The sequence below is a fragment of the Choloepus didactylus genome, chromosome 4, assembly GCF_015220235.1.
Source record: "Choloepus didactylus isolate mChoDid1 chromosome 4, mChoDid1.pri, whole genome shotgun sequence".
Lineage (NCBI taxonomy): Eukaryota > Metazoa > Chordata > Mammalia > Pilosa > Megalonychidae > Choloepus > Choloepus didactylus.
The window spans coordinates 32,594,796-32,611,056 of NC_051310.1; the positions used below are offsets into that span (position 1 = coordinate 32,594,796).

Here is a 16,261-nt window from a genome sequence, read left to right on the forward strand (position 1 = left end):
TGTTTTTTTTCTCCACTTTCTTTTGCAACCTGTTTTAGTGGCTTAAGTGGAAAGGAGGAAGGGATCTGAAATAATTATGAGTTAAATGAATATAAACTGCCTACCAAACTGCACCACAACCAATGATAAAAAAGCCCAGGCAGATTATATGTAGCGGGAATCTTTAATGATTTATGTTTGGGTATGCTGAATGTTAATGTATCACTGCTACATTTAAGATTTAAGATTACTTTTTAACTTTTTTAAAGTACTCATCTGTCATATCATTGACCTTAACATAACTCAGTTAGGATTATATAAGGTAGCTCATGAATTGCAGCTCTTGACATACAGCCTTGACGTTTGCTAACCCATGTAGTTTTGGCTTCAACTCAGCAGTCATCTTAATTCAGAGTATTCTCCCAAAGGGGAATGATGCCTGCTTGTGACCTTGGAATAAAGAACTAAGGAAGTTATGTTTAAAAGTTAGGAGGAAATTTAAAAAAAAATGTTATGGGTAGCCAAGAAAGTTTCAATCAAGTATTTATGAATGTGCCTATCCATCTGCTTGTCTAATGAGTTTATTACTTTCCTTAAAGGATATGTAAAATTTCTTTGAAACAAAATCCTACATTTTTTGTTTTGGTTTCAAGTATTTCCTGATTGCTCTGCCCTTTTGCTTTTGTCCTTCTAAAGTATTTTTCAGAACTTATTACTTCCATGGAGTTGGAAGACCCTCGTATCTCATTTACAGTATCAGGCTACTCCAACCCTCACACTGCACCCAGGAAGACCAGCTCTTTCATGGCTCCCAGTGTATCAGGATCAGTGTCCCCTGATTTTTCCCACCTCTGACAACTGATAGGGAAATAATGAAGGACTTGACTTTTACCACACACTCAGCCTTTTGAGGGAGAAGCTCCTCCTGGAAAGTTCCTAAAAAGTTGATGGTTTTGGACTGGGAGAGATACATCTGATCCCTGAAAATAAGAATTTTTTTTTTTTTTTTTTTGCATATTTGAGAGAGCTGCGGGGGAGCTAGTTTTCAAAGCCCTTTATAGAAGTTTAATTATTGCCAAGTCTTGAAGCCTAACCTCTACAGAAAAGTCTATGCGCTGCTGGAAATAATTGCTCCTTTATGATCCTCCAGAGCCTCTGAGAGAGGAATTACAGGGAAATGGGAGTTGAGGGACTCTCATGGAGGGGACAGAGCAGGTAGTCAGTCACAGTTGTCCAGGCAGGGCATCTTTCGATCCAACACATTTATGAAGCAAGGCTAGTCACATTGCTAGATGCCAACGTAACAGAGGTTGAAGGAACTCTGCTCTCATGCAGGAAGATGGTTTAGATATGCTACATTCTCTTACTCTCTAGGGCAAAGCTAAGTTCCTCCGAGAATAGAGAAGAGGGTTTTTGCCTCTCCCATGCAGCCAGCCCTAGGTCCCTGGAGGAGGGTTCTCTGTAGGGAGAGGCCAAAGCCTCCAAAACCTCAGGTCTCCACATCCCTGAGCAACAGGACAGCTGACCATGTGGATGAACTGGAATCCATTGAGGCCCAGGGCTGGGGAACACAAGATAGCCTCACTCTCTCAATACTGCAGGCCCAGAAACCAGAAAAAAAATGCTGCTGCTTCTTGTGAACCATGACCATTCAGTGTGACCAGAACCTCTACTCATCCTCTCCTCTCCCCACCTCCCGACCTCTTTCCATCCCTCAGTTCATGTGGAGCTGGTGGCTCCCCTGGTCCTACCTTCTCAGCCCTCCTAGTTCCATTCTCCCAGTTTCCCTGACTTCACAGCCCTAATCTCTGAAGCCCACAAGAGATAACAGAAAAGTTGTCAGAAGCCCTTACGGATCAAGTCTCTCCCACTGGTTCTAGATGAAGGGGCCAGGAGAGTTCTCAGCCTTGGTCTTGAGACCAGCTGTGTTGCTATGAACTGTGTAGAGTGCTCCAAGTCTTAGGATCTAGCTCTAAACTACAGAAATCTCCTTCACAAAAACAGCATGAAATAAGGAGACAGGTTATTGTCCTCTGAAGCCTGGTTTAGCCGAGACCCACCAAGGTTGAGTAACTTCCTCTAGGAAGCACAGGTAATTGATAGGGTGGGGGGATGCTCCCCAAAACCCAACATTTTCCAGGTGAGTCACCTTGAAGGAGCCTAGAGTGAGGTGTTTTTTTTTTTTTTTTTTTTTTGGCTTAAACACATTTCTGTTTTTATCGGGGAAGATCAGGTTTGCCTGGGTTCGAGAAATATGAGAAAGGAGGGCCTCAGAGAAAGGTCATGGACTCCAAGCATCTCTGATGCTTCCATGCTGAGGCCAGAGGAAAAGTCACAGCATTTGCTCTACCTTCTCTCAGCCAAGAGTAATCAACCCAGCTCTGATTATTCTATTCACATCACACTTGACACATATCAGAAAACTGTTAAACTATGGAACCTGCCTAGGAAAGATGAATTTTGTGCATTAGATGAAGGATGGTTTTTCATAATGTTTGATAATAGAGGTTGCATCACCTCTTTATCTGGTTTAGATTTCCTTAAACTCCATTAGGCCTTTACCTCCAGTTTTAGGATGGCTGATGGAGCCTCAGGTTAAAAGGTTGGTATTTTGATAACTTCTAAGGGGAGGCCTAATTGAGTTTAAATATTTCAACTCTTAGAAGTTATCTTGGGACAGACAGACAAGCAGATAGACAACAGAAACAGTGTGGAGCAGTAGAGTTAGAGCCAGTCAAATAAGTTGTCCTTTTCAGGAACCACTGGGGGAACCTAAACTCAGTAAGAACAGGGGTCATGGCAGTTGTATGCCCTGTCCAACATCTATGCATCCCAGCCCCGGCTCAGTGGGGGTCACCTGGAAGGGCTCATTGCCTGCTGGTGGTGACTGAATGGAGAGAAGTTGGAATAGGACAGCCACCAGATTGTTTTCTTCCTGGAAAAAATCCCAGTTCATCCTCTCATTATACCTAGTTCTCTCCAGAATTAGTTCAAGGCAGTGGGAGTGTACTGCATTATACGTGTTTCTGTATCGTCTCCTAGATATGGATTCTATCTGCCCCCCCCTTCCCTTGCCAGAAGTCTCTTGGGCTTCTCTGTTGCCTGGAGATGAGTTTGGGAAGGGGATGGGGGAGTCCTGGTAACCCCAGCATGTTGAAAATGGGTTCACACAGGAGCCTACAGGTGAGAAGCAGAGCCACCTGCCTCTGTAGTCCTGGGAAGGTGGCAGCAGCACTTCTTCTGGCCAACCCCAGCTCCCGCAACTTGCCTGCTGCTCCTCTGACCCCACCATCTCGCCAGGGCCAGGGAGGCCCACAGCCATGGGAACTGTAGGGGGCCACCTCCTTTCCACTAGATTCATCCTCTGGAAACCACAGGCGTTTTAATCACCTTGTTTCAAATGTCCAAGTCAGGAGGCAAGGATTCCTCATCCCTGGTCTCAAGTAAAGGTTTCTTGGACAGAGCCCAGGTGACTTTACCTTACCAATTAAGTTTGGAATAATTTGAGGGAAAAAGAGTCAAGATGGCAGCCAGGCAGGAGGTACCACTGAGTCTTTCTCATCATTTTATGCCTTGTCTCCTTTCCTCTGCTTTGCCCTGCAAACCCACCTGAGGGGGGAAAGTGTGATCCACTTTGGTCATTCTGCAGCCTGGAACCCAGGTCATCTAACAAAGAAGGAGAGGCCACAAAGTAGCCCAGGATGAGAAGGGGTGCCCTGGGACTGGGGCTGGGGCAAAGGGACTCGGGGCTGAGAAAGGTGGCTTCCATTTGAACCAGACACATGTATCTAAATTCCTGTTGCACCTCAGCCATGCAAGGGAAATGGAACCTCAGATATGGGATGTAAACGGTCATCTTGTTTCACCCCAGCAACTACTGCAATCTCCCGACATCTCTGCCAAGAGGTGATCCTGGTTATGGTTGGACACAGCCAGGGACGGGAACTTGTTCCCTCAAAGCTGACGATAAATTGTGGCCTGGTCGGTCTCCTGAACTGGTCTGGTCAGTAGCTTCTCACAATGCCCACAGAGAAGCCTGCCTCCAGTTCCCAGGACCATTCACGACCGGATCTTATGCCAAGTGCCCAGTCCTGGGGCTGGTCCAGAGGATGCTGCTCCTGGAAGTGAGGGACTGAGTTGAGAGGGCCAACTTCCCTCTCAGTGCGGGAATGGAACACTTAACGATGGTATCTTGCCTAGCCTTGGGAACTCAGCTGGTAGTCTCTTCCTGGATCCTGTCTGATTCTTTCAGGCAGGCTTGGGCTTATTTCTCTTCCTCGTCCATAGGTTCCAGGGGCCAGACCTGCCACAGGGTGGACACATGGCTGGCTGACTTCCTCTCCTACTTCAGACACAGGGGCATTCCAGTTAGGGACAGAGTGTTCATCTTCTAGAACCCAGCTCAGCCTTAGCTGAACAACCTGGAGGCCCAGGCTTTGGTTTAATCACCAGATTTCAGTATGGGCATTCTTTGGAATCAGGTCACAGAAAGAGGAAGTGGGAAGAGGATCTTGGGCTTCCTTATGGCTCTGGGTACTTTAAACTTGCCAGGTATTTTAGTCTACATTCTCATTTTATTTTCATGAGTGCCTCATGACATAGAGAGCAGGTATTGTTCTTGCCCGTCCCTTCCCAGCATCCCCCTCCCCCCTCCGCCACATACGACAGATGAGGGGACTAAGACAGAAAGAGGTTCAGGGGGAAGGCAGGTCTAGGGCTAGATGTCAAGTCTCCTGCTTCTCCAGCGAGCGTTATCAATTCCAGACCTGTTCAGCCAACCTCGCTTCTGCTCCTGCTCCTTACCCCATAATCAGTGGAACAGGGCTTGGGAGCTAGGCCCTCAGCTCAGGGGGTGTATCTGGCTGCCGGCAAGGGTGGGTCACTTGGAAGGCCTCCAAGGCCAGCAGTGTCTTGTTGATGCGGCTGATGGTGGGGTAGGGAATGCAATCCACCTTGAACCTGTGGCAGAGAGACACTCACCTAAGCCAAGCTCTGCGGGGGCACAGGGAGACTGCCCCAAGGGCGGTGAGGGACACACAGAGGCAGGGCTGTATGAGGTCCAAGGGGCAGGCCAGGGAAGGACTAGGCAGGTGGCCCTCCCAGGGAGAGCCTTATTCCCACAGAGCTCTCTGGGGATGAGTAGGACTTGTGCAGCATCATCTGGCATTTCTGTCACCTACTGTTCCTATCACAGCAATGGAGGACCTGCCACATGTCAGGTGTGTAAGGCAGCCAGCTAGGCATAAGCTAGCTAGCATAAGCTTCTTGGAGGCAGGTGTGAGTCACACATCCCATATTCCCAGCAGTGCCTAGAGTGATGCCTCCTGCAGGGAGGTACTCATTCATGCTCTCCTGGGGGCAGCAGGCCGGTGCTCTTGAGGTGGTTTCTTATGGAGGGTCCACCAGGTGAGCCATCTCCTCTTAGGAGCAGGGCTGCAGGGTCACCTGGCACTGGCTGCAGTGGGCACAGTAGAGGGCAGTTCACTGATTTCTTCCATCCCTCCTCCTCCAGGCTAAAGTGGCTGGTGCGGCCTGGCCTGGGGGGCTCTTTGGTCAGTTGGGGAGCATCCCTACATGAAATGCTCCCTCATTAGTGGAGATGGGGGGCCTGACTGTGGGAGGGGGCTGGAGTCTTTTGAGGGGAGGAGGAGGGCAGGAGTCAGGGTTCTTACTTACCTTTCGGCATTTGCCACCTGAGGGACTAGACACAAATCAGCCACAGAAACCTGAAAGAGAGTCGGGGTTGGAGAAGTGGTCTGTGATAGCGTGTACCCGCTGAACAGGCTACACCCCGTGGCCATCTCACAGGCAGTGTTGGCCCCTGAGGTGCCCATCTACTCTGGCTCTTCCATCCCATCTCCTCCAGCTCCCTCCCCTCCGGTCTCCCCTGGGCCCGCCTGGGTCTGCTGCCCAGAGCTGAAGTACTTCTCCCTGGCCATGCTCCAGTTGCCCTGACAACCAGCTCTGTGGGTGGTCAGAGGTTTCATAGCCCTGTTGGATGTTACTGCATTAGTTAAAAAACGCCATCAACAGGCACTTAGAGATCTCCCAGGAGGAGGAGATGCCTCAGGGTGGGGGTGGGGGCCCTGGAACCCAGAATGCCACAGGTCCAGGACCTTAGCACTGGAGTCAAGGGCACCTGAATCCCCGAATCTCAGAATTGGGAGGGCATGGAGACATCATCCAGTCCAGTCCCTCAGCTGATACCTGGACCCCTCATCATCTCCAAGTGAAGTCTTCTAGCTTCAATACCTCCAGGAAAGAGAAACTCACTCCCTCTTGAGGCAACTTAGGAGTGGGCTGAGGAGCTCCCCATGTGCTAACCTCTGCTTGGCCTTGGGATGTCAAATGGCCCAAGGAGGAGGACCTTGATAGCTGACCCCTCCTCCCTCCTACAGATGCTTCCTCAGGAAGCTTTGAGCTGAGCCCACCCCTGGGGTGGGGGAAAATAGCTGCGTGTAAGGGGAAGAGAGTCGAAGCCCTCATGGGCAGGCCAGGGAAACCCTTACCTCGTCTCCCACACAGTACTTCCCTGCCGTGCTCTGCAGGATCTTCTCCAGAGCTGTGGGGAGGCCACATGAACAAACTTATTCTGGGCACAGAAAGGGGAGACCAGCCTTTTTAGGTCTTAGGGTCCATAGCTATGCAATGGGTGGCGAGCTACAGGCTGAGCGTTCAGAGGGCATGGGTGTTAGGGGAGAAGAGGGGAGGGTGAGTACATGGCAGCCAGGTCTGTGAGTTGATGGGGAAGAGACGATGCCTCCCTGGGCTCCTTAAGTCCAGTCGCCTCTCCGTCCCCAAATCAGACAAGAGAAGCCACTGGCTCAGGCAGCAGCTCCCACACCAATGAGTCTGCATTTTGCTGGTCTGGGTTAACTAGACGGAACAGGCGGTGAAGCAGAGGCTGGGCCATCCAAAGGGACCGAGGCTCCCCAAAGCACCAGAGCAAATAGGGTGGAATGGGGGGAATGATTTGGGTGTTCTTTTTTTACTTTTATGTTTTAGTTTTATTCTTTCTAGTGTAAGGGAAATGTTCAAAAATAGATTGGGGTGATGAATGCACAACTATATGATGGTACTGTGAACAGTTGACTGTACACCATGGATGAAAGTATGGTAGGTGAATATATCTCAATAAAACTGAATTTAGTTTAAAAAAAAAAATCTATATGAACTAAGTTTACATAGACAAAGAATTCAACGCCCCAAAGCAAGAATAAAAAGCTTCCCTCAGGGAAAAAAAAAAAAAAAAAGCACCAGAGAGCGAGGCCAGATGCAAGAGGCCATTTCTCTGAGAGGCCCCCTCGGGGACGCATGCAGGAGCACCGACTCACCATTAAAGCCAGAACTGATGGCCGTCTGGGCCCAGGTCAGCTGATTCTCCTGTCCCACTTGCTTCAGGACAGACAAGTTCTGTGTAGCCCAAGGGAAATCTGTGATTGGCTTTGAGAACCAGGCTCCCCCCAAGGAAGCTCAGTTCCCACTGCCCCTGGCTGTGCACCTGTTCCTCCCCCCACCCCCTGCTATCCCCCATCAGGACCCTGAGGTCGGAGGGCGGGGACGATCCCCACAGCCCCCTCTCAGGCTGCCAGTGGCCCCTGGGGTTGAAAGCCAGGTGACTGGCAGGGTTGGACAAGGGAGGGGGCATGGGCCGCTGCCATGGCTGGGGCAGGTGTGGCTAAAACCTGAGGCCCACCACCCCTGCACCCTTAGGTGCTCCCTTGTGGGGGGTGAGCATCACACAGGGTGAGGTGGGTGGGAGCGGGGAAGCACACAGGACTGGCTTTCAGGAGCCTGGGCCTCTGGTTCTATCCTTGCACCCTGAAGCCTTTCACTTCTGGGCTTCAGCTTCCTCATCTGTAAAATGGGAATGTCTGTCTGCTCCACCCTCCTTTGTTAAAAAGGCAACATGACATGAGGGTAGGAGGACAGGAGCACACAGTCAAGGGTCCTGGGCTGTGGCCTTTCTCTGCTTTCCACCTTTCTGGAAACACTTCCTCATTTGTAAAGTCAGGGGTTGGCAGAGATGAATTGTCTTAATACTTGTTTGTTTAACAGTGAAAATTTATTTCAAACAAATTCTTGTAAGAATCCCAAAATATGATCCGAAACAGATCAAAGAGAGGCGGCTCTAGTTAAAGGAAGGAGGCCGGCGCCTGCTCAGCCTCTCTCCTACTACCTCGTGTCCTTGGAAACCTAGGGGCCCCCAGGACTGGATGATTTCTGCACTCCCTCCTTCTCCCTGCCACATGGCTTAGGGACCCAAGCCTGTGAAGCCCTCCCTGTCCTCCCACCCTGCCCCCGCAAGCCCCAGGCCAGGCACCGCACTGTGGGCGCGCAAGAGTGTGCAAGTGTCGAAGGTAAGAGCATGGGAGGCACTGCAGTGTGCAAGGGTGCGAGTGTGAGATGGTGTGTAAGGGTCTGAGCATCCAGGGGCCACACCTGCAGGGGCTGGATGCCTCCAGCGATGATGTCGGAAATCATGCGCATGCTGGCCCTCTTCTTCGGGTCCTGAGGCAGAAGGCGTGGGGTGGGCCGAGTCTCCTCCAGGTACTCGATAATGGCCAGCTGTCCAGGGGAGCAGTGAGGCAGGGAGAGGACCCCAGACCCCCGGAGCAGAGGGCCCAGGGCCAGCAAACTCTTCCTTCTCTTCCTCCCCCTCCTTAGGTAGGGCCCTGTAAACCACGAGCCTCCCCAGGCAGGAAGAGATCTTTTTGGACCCTTGTCTGGCAGACCTTTGCTCCCCATATGCTTGAGTCACCGGTCCCGCTGACAAATCCTTATTGAGCCCCCACTCTGTGCTAGGCACCTGGGCCATACACAGGCAAGGAAGTGATGCAAGGGCCTCTCATCCAGGGCCCCACTCTCACACAGGGCCTTCCCACGCCCTGCACTCACCGACTGGCAAATGGTGATTCCATCAATCTTCAGGGCTGGGACCTGCTTCATGGGATTCAGTGCCTGGAATTCTTCAGAGAACTATGGAGACAAGGCCCCAGTGGGTGGGGTGGCCTGGCCTGAGCTGGCCAGAGCAGAACCGGGCAAGGAGAAGGCCCCACACCTGAGGTTGGCCTTTTATCCACCCCTCCCTTCCCTGGGGAAGGCCCTGGCTCCAAGGCCTAGGTGATCCCTGGGGGATCCAGGCAGAGCTCCCAAACCCCAGATGCTATTGACCTATAGGCTTTGTCACAATGTGCTTTCCCCTGCATCTCACGGTGTGGCCACCCAGGGCAGCTCCTGCACCAGCCAGAGGGCACAGTATGGGGCAAGGACCCAACGCCTCCTGACGTCAGGCACTGGAGAGACCAGGCTGTGGTGTGGAGCCTGGGACCTGGCCCTTCCCATGGTTCCTCTTGCTGCACAGCCTGCCACCATGTCCCACTGGGAGAGCCAGCAGCCTCCTCCGGCCATGGGGACCACAGAACACAGTTCACCCTCCTGGTAACAGAAGTCTGCACCCCATGGCTGGAACCTCTCCAAGGCCCCATTCCCACGTCTTGGTTCCACGGTGGCCTCCTTACCTGCTGGCCCCCATCCTTTATGAGGTTGATGGGCTTCGTCTCATAGGCAATCCCTTTCAAGGCCAGAGCTAGGAGAGATCAGACGGCAGTCAGGGGACATCCCTTAGCAGCACAACCAAAGAAAGAGCCCTTCGCAAGGTGAGAAGAGGCTGCAGAGGGAGGTTTCCCGACATGCTAAGTGACTGCAGCCCAACTTGGCCATGTCCCCTTCCCTCCTGCTTTCCTTGTCACCACCCACTCCCCCAGCACTGGTCCACGACGCTCTGCCCCTCTCTTCTTGAACTCTAGGAGCCCTCACTTTCTGCACCAACAGGGCCCTCCATAAAGATGTGAGCCCAGCCCCATCATCCCTGGCACCCTGTGGGCTCCTGGAGGACAGCAGGAATGTGTCTTGTTCATCTGCCCTCTGTCATGTCCTCAGGGCCTTAAACAGTGGCAAGCAGGGCTTATTTGTTGGACAAATGCAATTACTCCCTCATGAAGAAATCTAAGGGGACAACTTCCCAAGGGAAGGTGTTTTGCTCAAGTGACCCCAGAGCACACACAGGTAGATGACACACTTTTTCTGTTTGGAGAAGTCCTCTCTGGAAAGCTCTGTTCTCAGGCTTTTTACTGTCAATTCCAGGCAGGGCATCAGGGCTCCTTGGTGGTCTCAGAGCATTTGTTATGACTCCCAGTGCCTACATTTCCTCTTTAACCCCTTAGATAATTTTCCCTGGGAATGGGGAAGGTAAAAATGCTTGGGTCAACCCTAGTGGAGAAGACTGTGTGTGCGTGCACACATGCCTGTGTATTAAAATGAGGTGATGGCTGCTCCTGGGCAAGGGCAAAGGAGTGCAGGGAGGAGAAGGAAAGGCCAGGCCCCTCCTTGGCACTGGTCAGCTCCACTTGAGGGTGAAGGTGGGTGGAGCAGAGCAGAGAGGCCAGAGCATGCAGGCCCCACAGAGATGCTGCTCAGGCTGCTCTAGCTTCTGGCCCAGCCAGGGCAGAGTCTCTGGAGCCCAGGGAAGGGGAGTCTCCCTGGAGAAAAGTTTTTCGTTGGCACCCAGTGCTCCTGCCTTCCTGACTCCAGCAAGTACCAAGTGACGCTGGGATGAGGGGAGGGGTCAGAGAGAATGGCCTAGCAGATAAGGTCAGGCCCCAGAGGCAGGCTGCCTGCTCAAATTTCATCAAATTCATTTGCTAGCTCTGTGGCCTTGGGTAAGTAACTTATTGAGCCTCTGTGCCTCAGTTTCCTCACCTGACAGGCAGCATGGTGTATTCGTTAAGAACATGGACTCTGGAGCCAGACTACCCAGTGTCAAATTCCAGCTTGGCCTCTGACTAGCTGCATGATCTTGAGCAAGTTACATAAACTCCCCGTGCCTCAGTTTCCTCATCTATACAAGGGGGACAACAATAGTACATCCCTCCTAGAGCTCTTGCAGTTTAACTGTGATCAGGCACATAAAAGCACTGAGCACAAGCTGTCCCTCGATATGAGCTGTTATGATTAGGATCTTTGCCAAGGACTGTGTGAAGCTGAAAGAGGGGAGGGTCAAACTAGGAATAAACCAGAGGCCCCAGATTCTGTTTCCCTGAAGACTCTGGGGTTGACACTGCCCAGTTCTGTTTAATTTGTCAGACCAAATAAGATAAGAACTGAGGGAGGCCAGCTGTTCCCCTGCCAGTTACCAGGGACCTCTGGATTTTGTGAGCCTGCTTTCAACACTGTTGCTAAGGGGCTCTGGAGAGCACCATGGAGAGAGGTATCAGTCCCAAGACAATAAAATAATCCTTCTCCTTCCACCACCACTCTCCTCTTGTTGGACTTCTGGGGTGGAAGTACTGCTCAGGGATGGTGTGTGTGTGTCTGGTTGCTGTGACAGAGCAGCCAGGGCTCCCTCCACTCCATCCCAAACAGGTGCTCAGCTTGGTGGAAGCTCTTACCGATTCGAACTCTCCAGGAGCAGGAACTTCGGTAATAAGAATAGAGGATGGGCTGAGGAGAGAGAGGACAAGACGCACATTACCCTGTGCTCGGTGGGTTCCTGGCCCCCAGGAGCTCCCTGGAGAGGAGGCCCCAGTCCCCAGCCCTGGGGCTCTGAGCCAGTGCTGTTTCCTCCCATCCCAGCTGGACTGCTGGTGCCCTGGGCCACTCAGGTCAAATTCAGAGCTCGCTGGCTCAGAGGCTCCTGGGGGCCATGTGGGGGTCCTTGGTCCCAAACTGGTGGCATGGGTTCCTGAAGTTGGAGTAGCTCCCAAAGGGGCAGCCACCTTGGGAGTGTCTCCCTTACCTTAGCAGTTTCAGCCATGGTACCACGGGGACCCTTGGGCTCCCAGGGAATATCCTCTGTCACAATGCTGTGAGACAAGGGGAGGAACTCTGAAGGGGTGGATCACACGAGCCAATGGGGAAGCTGGTCAAGACAGGCATCTGGGGAACTTTGACTCTGGTCAGAAAGGGCAACTCTTTCCAACTTGTGGGAAGTTCCTCATGCAGATAAATAACTTTCATCTTCCAGGGGAACTGAGTTTGGTGTCCCAGGCAGACAGCGTGCATGGTTTTAGGGCTGTAGTTTGTGTGGTCCAGTGGGCTGGGAGCTGGCAAACCTGGGCTCTGGTCTCAGTGCACAAACCAGCTCTACATGACCTTGGACAAATCCCTTCCCTTCTCTAGTCTTCAGCTCCATCTGTAAAATGAGACATTGCCCTAAAGTTTTGGCTTAGATTCCTTGCAGCAATGGCAGAATGAGCAGGAATCCTAATTCTTTGGTGTTTTGGTGCCTGTCTCTCCCCTTTTGGTGCCTGTCTCTCCCCTATCCATCAGTCCTCCAGGCTCTCAGCTGGTCTCATAAAAACAGCTGGTAGACATGCCATTCATTCCAAAGCTGAGTTTGCAAGCGGGCAGCCCATGGTGGCTCTATCTGGCTCTCAGAAGTGTTCTGTTTGGTCTAAGCAACATTTAAAAATGTTTCAATTAGTTGTCAACATTAAAAAATCAGTGTATTTTTAATATATATACAAATCGTGTGGTCAGTTTTTTCTTTAAAAATCTGGAGTTGGTGGGTTCTTGAGTAGCAACAACTGACTGGAGTCCGTTTGTGGCCCCTTCAATCAGAGAATGTGCTCATTTGCCTTGACTCCCATCTGACCCACTTCTCTCATTTTTGTTACCTCTGGGCCTCTGGAGGCAGCTGAGTGTGTGACCTTTCTTCTAAAGTTTTACGGGACTTAAGGTTAATTTCCTTGGTGTTTCTTGGTGACCAGTATTTCAAAATAGGACCCAGGAAAGAGTCACCAGTAATTAGCACTCTTGACTCTTCAGCCAGACACATGTTTATCTATATGGATGGAGGGAGGACTCAGTAGAATTTCTCAGATACCCATCTACCCTTCCGACCACGTTTCAGACCATGTTTCATTGAAGTTCCCCCTCACCTTTGCCACTCCCAACACACCAAGTTGCTATTTGAACCTGCTTTCACCATCCTTGCCAAACAACCCTGTCTCCTACATGGGCCAGGGCACCAGCAGGAATCTAGGCCCTACCAAGGTGGTTTCTGAGCCTGGAAGTTCCAGCCTGCCCCTGAAGGCACCTTTGTGGAAAAAGTAAAGATGGTCTTGGCAGGAGAGCAGCTGGTAAGCAGCAGATGTCCTTGGAAGGAGGAGTTAGGCAGCCACATTGGAGGGTCCCTGCTGGAGGTGCAGCACCTTCTTTACCTGGTCAAGAGGCAGGGACTGCTGGGGCCTCTACAGAGTGGCAGACGTTAGCTTAGCTCTGAATAAACACCTTCCCAAGTTAATATTACACGTTTGATCTATATTGAGGGTGATTACAGTCACAGTAAATGCCACTATCTTCCATTATGACCCTGATGGCCCATAAGTAGGAAACCTGAAATCTCCTAATTTCTGCTCTTACAGTGATAAATATATAAACCATCACGTGTTCCTCTTTGTATGTGTAGAGCTAAATTTTGAGCTCAAGTAAAGTATACATCTCCTGGAAGAATTTTCTTTCCATTCCAAATCTGGTTTCGGACTACTTTCGCAGATTTTATTTTTAAACTGTCTCTTACACACGATTTTAGAGAAAGACTCCTAAAAATGAGGAGGGGGGGCGGCGGGTGTTATATATTATTAAAGATATCCTATATGCCACTGATGTGCCACCTCCCTTGGAGCTACAATAGCGGTTCTCAAACTTGAGTGCCAGTAAGAATCATCTGAGGAGCTTATTAAACATGCAGATTTCCGGGCCCGTTCCACCGGAGGCTGATACGGTGGTTCTGGGGCGGGCTCCGGACATGGGTGATAAGCTCGGGAAGCTTCCCTGGTGATTGTGATGGCTAAATGTGCCATTGGCTCCTCTAGCTTCGGGCGCTCTCTTAAAATGCAAAAATCCCTGGACCGCCATCCGTTAAATGTCGGGAGCTGTCGAGCTGAGCGGCCGGAACAGGAGCACGCAGGGCTCTGTGAAATGGGACGCGAGGGGCGAAGTTCAGAAGCCCTAGAAAGGGTGGGTGGAGGTATAGGCGGAACTCTTTACAAACCAACCGAACGACGCCACCGTTCCCCGCGCGCTCCTACAGGAGAAACCTCCTCTGGCCCAATCCTCCCCAGCCAGAGAGCCAGTGGGCAGCGCGCAGGCGCTAAACGTACCCGGAGCAGCGCACTGCATCCTGGGAGTCGTTGCCGAAGCCGTGGGTGGGGCTCACCTTCGACCCGCCCCCCAGGACCGCTTAGTGTTTCTAACTTGCACCCCTCTCCCCGGAAGAGGGGCACAGACCTTCCCTGCTTGCATCTGGCACTTCGAGCAACCCGTCTTCCAGGCCAAGAAACTTCGCACCTCAGACTGGCCGACTTGTCGACAATTAAGTCCCAGAGAAACTCCGACAAGTCGGAACCGTGGCTTTCTTCTCCGTAAAGCGAGGGATTGGACTACGATGATTTTTACTTTCTCTTCTAGCTCGCTCCGCCCTCCGGCCACGCCCCCATTCCTGGCACTGTTGGGAGTTGCAGTTCCTTGAGCCCGGAGTTTCTCCTGCCCAGGCCTCCCTGGTCCTACCAGTCCCATCATGCTCTGCGTCACTGGCCGCCTCTCAGAGGCGGGGGCGGAGACCATGCTTCCCGCCCAGCCCAGAGTCCGGGGCTCCGCGCTCCGCTGCCGGCGGAGAGAACTACATTTCCCAGGCCAACCAGAGCTGCCCTTATGTGACTTCTTGGCGTGGCGGCTGACGAGACCAAGCGTGCCTCGAGGCCGGAGGGCGACCCTGAGGAGGGGAATGATGCCGCCGGTGGTGGGGGGAGGCCTGGCAGCGTCTGAGCTGCGCCCCCAACGGGGCCGCTGTGTGCCCCAGGCTGCTAGGGCCGTGGGCCTGGCCGCAGAAGATGCAGCGCGAAGCCCCAAACGGCTTGCTCGGAGCTCGCGGCGCTTCGAGGTGGCCGGCGGGTGGGCCCTGCTGGCCCTGGTGACGCTGCTGTCCTTCGCCACTCGCTTCTATCGTCTGGACCAGCCTCCTCACATCTGGTGAGTGAGGGGAGGGACTCAGCGGACACCATGGTAACTGGGAGGGACGGACGCCGCCCTCTGATTGGCCCCAGGGCGCAGAGGGGCGGGACGAATTGGCAGTTGGAGGGAGGGGGCTCTGGTGGAGGGGAAACTGAGGTTTCTGGTGGTTGCCTTTGGCAAGGTGCAGCCCCTGTGAGAGGAATCGTTTTGCTCTGGTGGGTGGCGGTGGGATTCTTAGGATCTGAGGGAGCAGTCTTCATGTCTTCCAGGTTATGCTGGAGTGTCTCACCTGGCTCTCAAGTTGGAGCTTTTAAAGTTGCATTGAACTGTCCAAGGAGAACTGAAAATTCTTAGTACAGAATTTCCCAAGGCCTAAATTCTTAATCCGCAGAATTTTCAGGCATCAGTGGAGGGGAAAATTCCTAAATGGGTGCCTTCATCCTCGGGAGGAAGGGTTCTAGGAAGCAAGTCCAGCGTTGTCCTGTGAGACGAGTTTTTTCCTTAAAGGTTTTATTTTGTAGTTCTCAGCTGCAGAACTGAGGCATGGTCAGTTTTCATTACCCAAGTTTAAAAAGTAATTTGGTCTCCACCTAGACAGAGGAAAAAGTTTGATACAATTTGAAAATGGTTACTTTGTTTGACCAACAGGTGATACCATACTTTTCTTAAGTATCACTGAGAAAAAAGTTAGTGTAGGGGAAACGGCTACATTAAATGAACAAGGAAACTACATGATGAAATTCCTTGACCAAAAAGCAAGCAAGCAAACAAAATGTCAGGATTATTCTACTTGAAAGTTAATTAATTAGCCCGTTATTGTTTCATGAGTGTTGGCAGAAAATATGCAACTCCCAGGTGGGAAACAAAAGAAGTTATTCCTCATGGCACAGCCAGCAGGATGAACATCAGTATGTGGGAGTTATTTGCCTTGCCCCCTCCCCAAGTCCCAGAGGGTGATGCCATGGACTCAGATAGATTATTACTTCACAAACAGTGGGTTGTGTCACAGCTAAGGAATAATGAGCTTGAAGAATCTACCATTTTATAGCAAGCAGTTAGCAAGCCTGCTCTTTGTCCTAGGAGGAGACATTACTTCTTCCCCCAAAGTTGCTTCCTGCAAACATGACCCTGAGAAATGGCACAGGCTAAGTGTAAGCAGAGTCTTGCATTCTTGGCATACTCAGATGTGTAGGAGCATGAGAGACCTGTGCAGGACAGTCCCTTCCTAATCTCACCCCTTATCCAACACTGTCTTGGCTTCTAGCTA

General features: G+C 51.7%; 2 protein-coding genes across 11 annotated transcripts in view; one reads left to right on the forward strand and one right to left on the reverse strand.

Moving 5' to 3' along the window:
• Positions 1 to 149: 149 nt before the first annotated feature.
• Positions 150 to 14,558, reverse strand: GSTZ1 (glutathione S-transferase zeta 1). 7 transcript variants are annotated; one of them, XM_037832201.1, is made up of 10 exons: positions 14,272 to 14,454; positions 11,430 to 11,481; positions 9,501 to 9,568; positions 8,878 to 8,958; positions 8,422 to 8,547; positions 7,314 to 7,392; positions 6,489 to 6,541; positions 5,656 to 5,705; positions 4,783 to 4,938; positions 150 to 4,282 (listed from the first exon to the last, which is right to left on the reverse strand). In XM_037832201.1, the coding sequence occupies exons 1-9, from the start codon at positions 14,284 to 14,286 to the stop codon at positions 4,812 to 4,814; spliced, it is 651 nt and encodes a 216-aa protein (XP_037688129.1). In that variant the 5' UTR covers positions 14,287 to 14,454; the 3' UTR covers positions 150 to 4,282; positions 4,783 to 4,811. The 7 variants fall into 7 exon arrangements, with proteins under 7 accessions (XP_037688129.1, XP_037688132.1, XP_037688134.1 ...); XM_037832204.1 differs by lacking the exon at positions 150 to 4,282 and adding an exon at positions 11,777 to 11,843 and having other exon boundaries at positions 4,534 to 4,938; positions 14,272 to 14,405; XM_037832206.1 differs by lacking the exon at positions 150 to 4,282 and adding an exon at positions 11,777 to 11,843 and having other exon boundaries at positions 4,534 to 4,938; positions 14,332 to 14,350.
• The window catches only part of POMT2 (protein O-mannosyltransferase 2), a 51,424-nt gene continuing 49,711 nt past the window's right edge, over positions 14,549 to 16,261 (forward strand). For 2 of the 4 annotated variants that reach the window (XR_005216276.1, XM_037832190.1), the window contains exon 1: positions 14,605 to 15,012. Coding sequence is in view for 1 of the 4 variants with exons in the window: in XM_037832190.1 (XP_037688118.1) it covers positions 14,606 to 15,012 (407 nt within the window). In the remaining 3 variants the exon portion in view is untranslated. Of the gene's footprint in view, positions 15,013 to 16,261 lie in introns of all 4 variants that reach the window. The other 2 variants (XR_005216277.1, XM_037832191.1) reach the window with 2 other exon arrangements.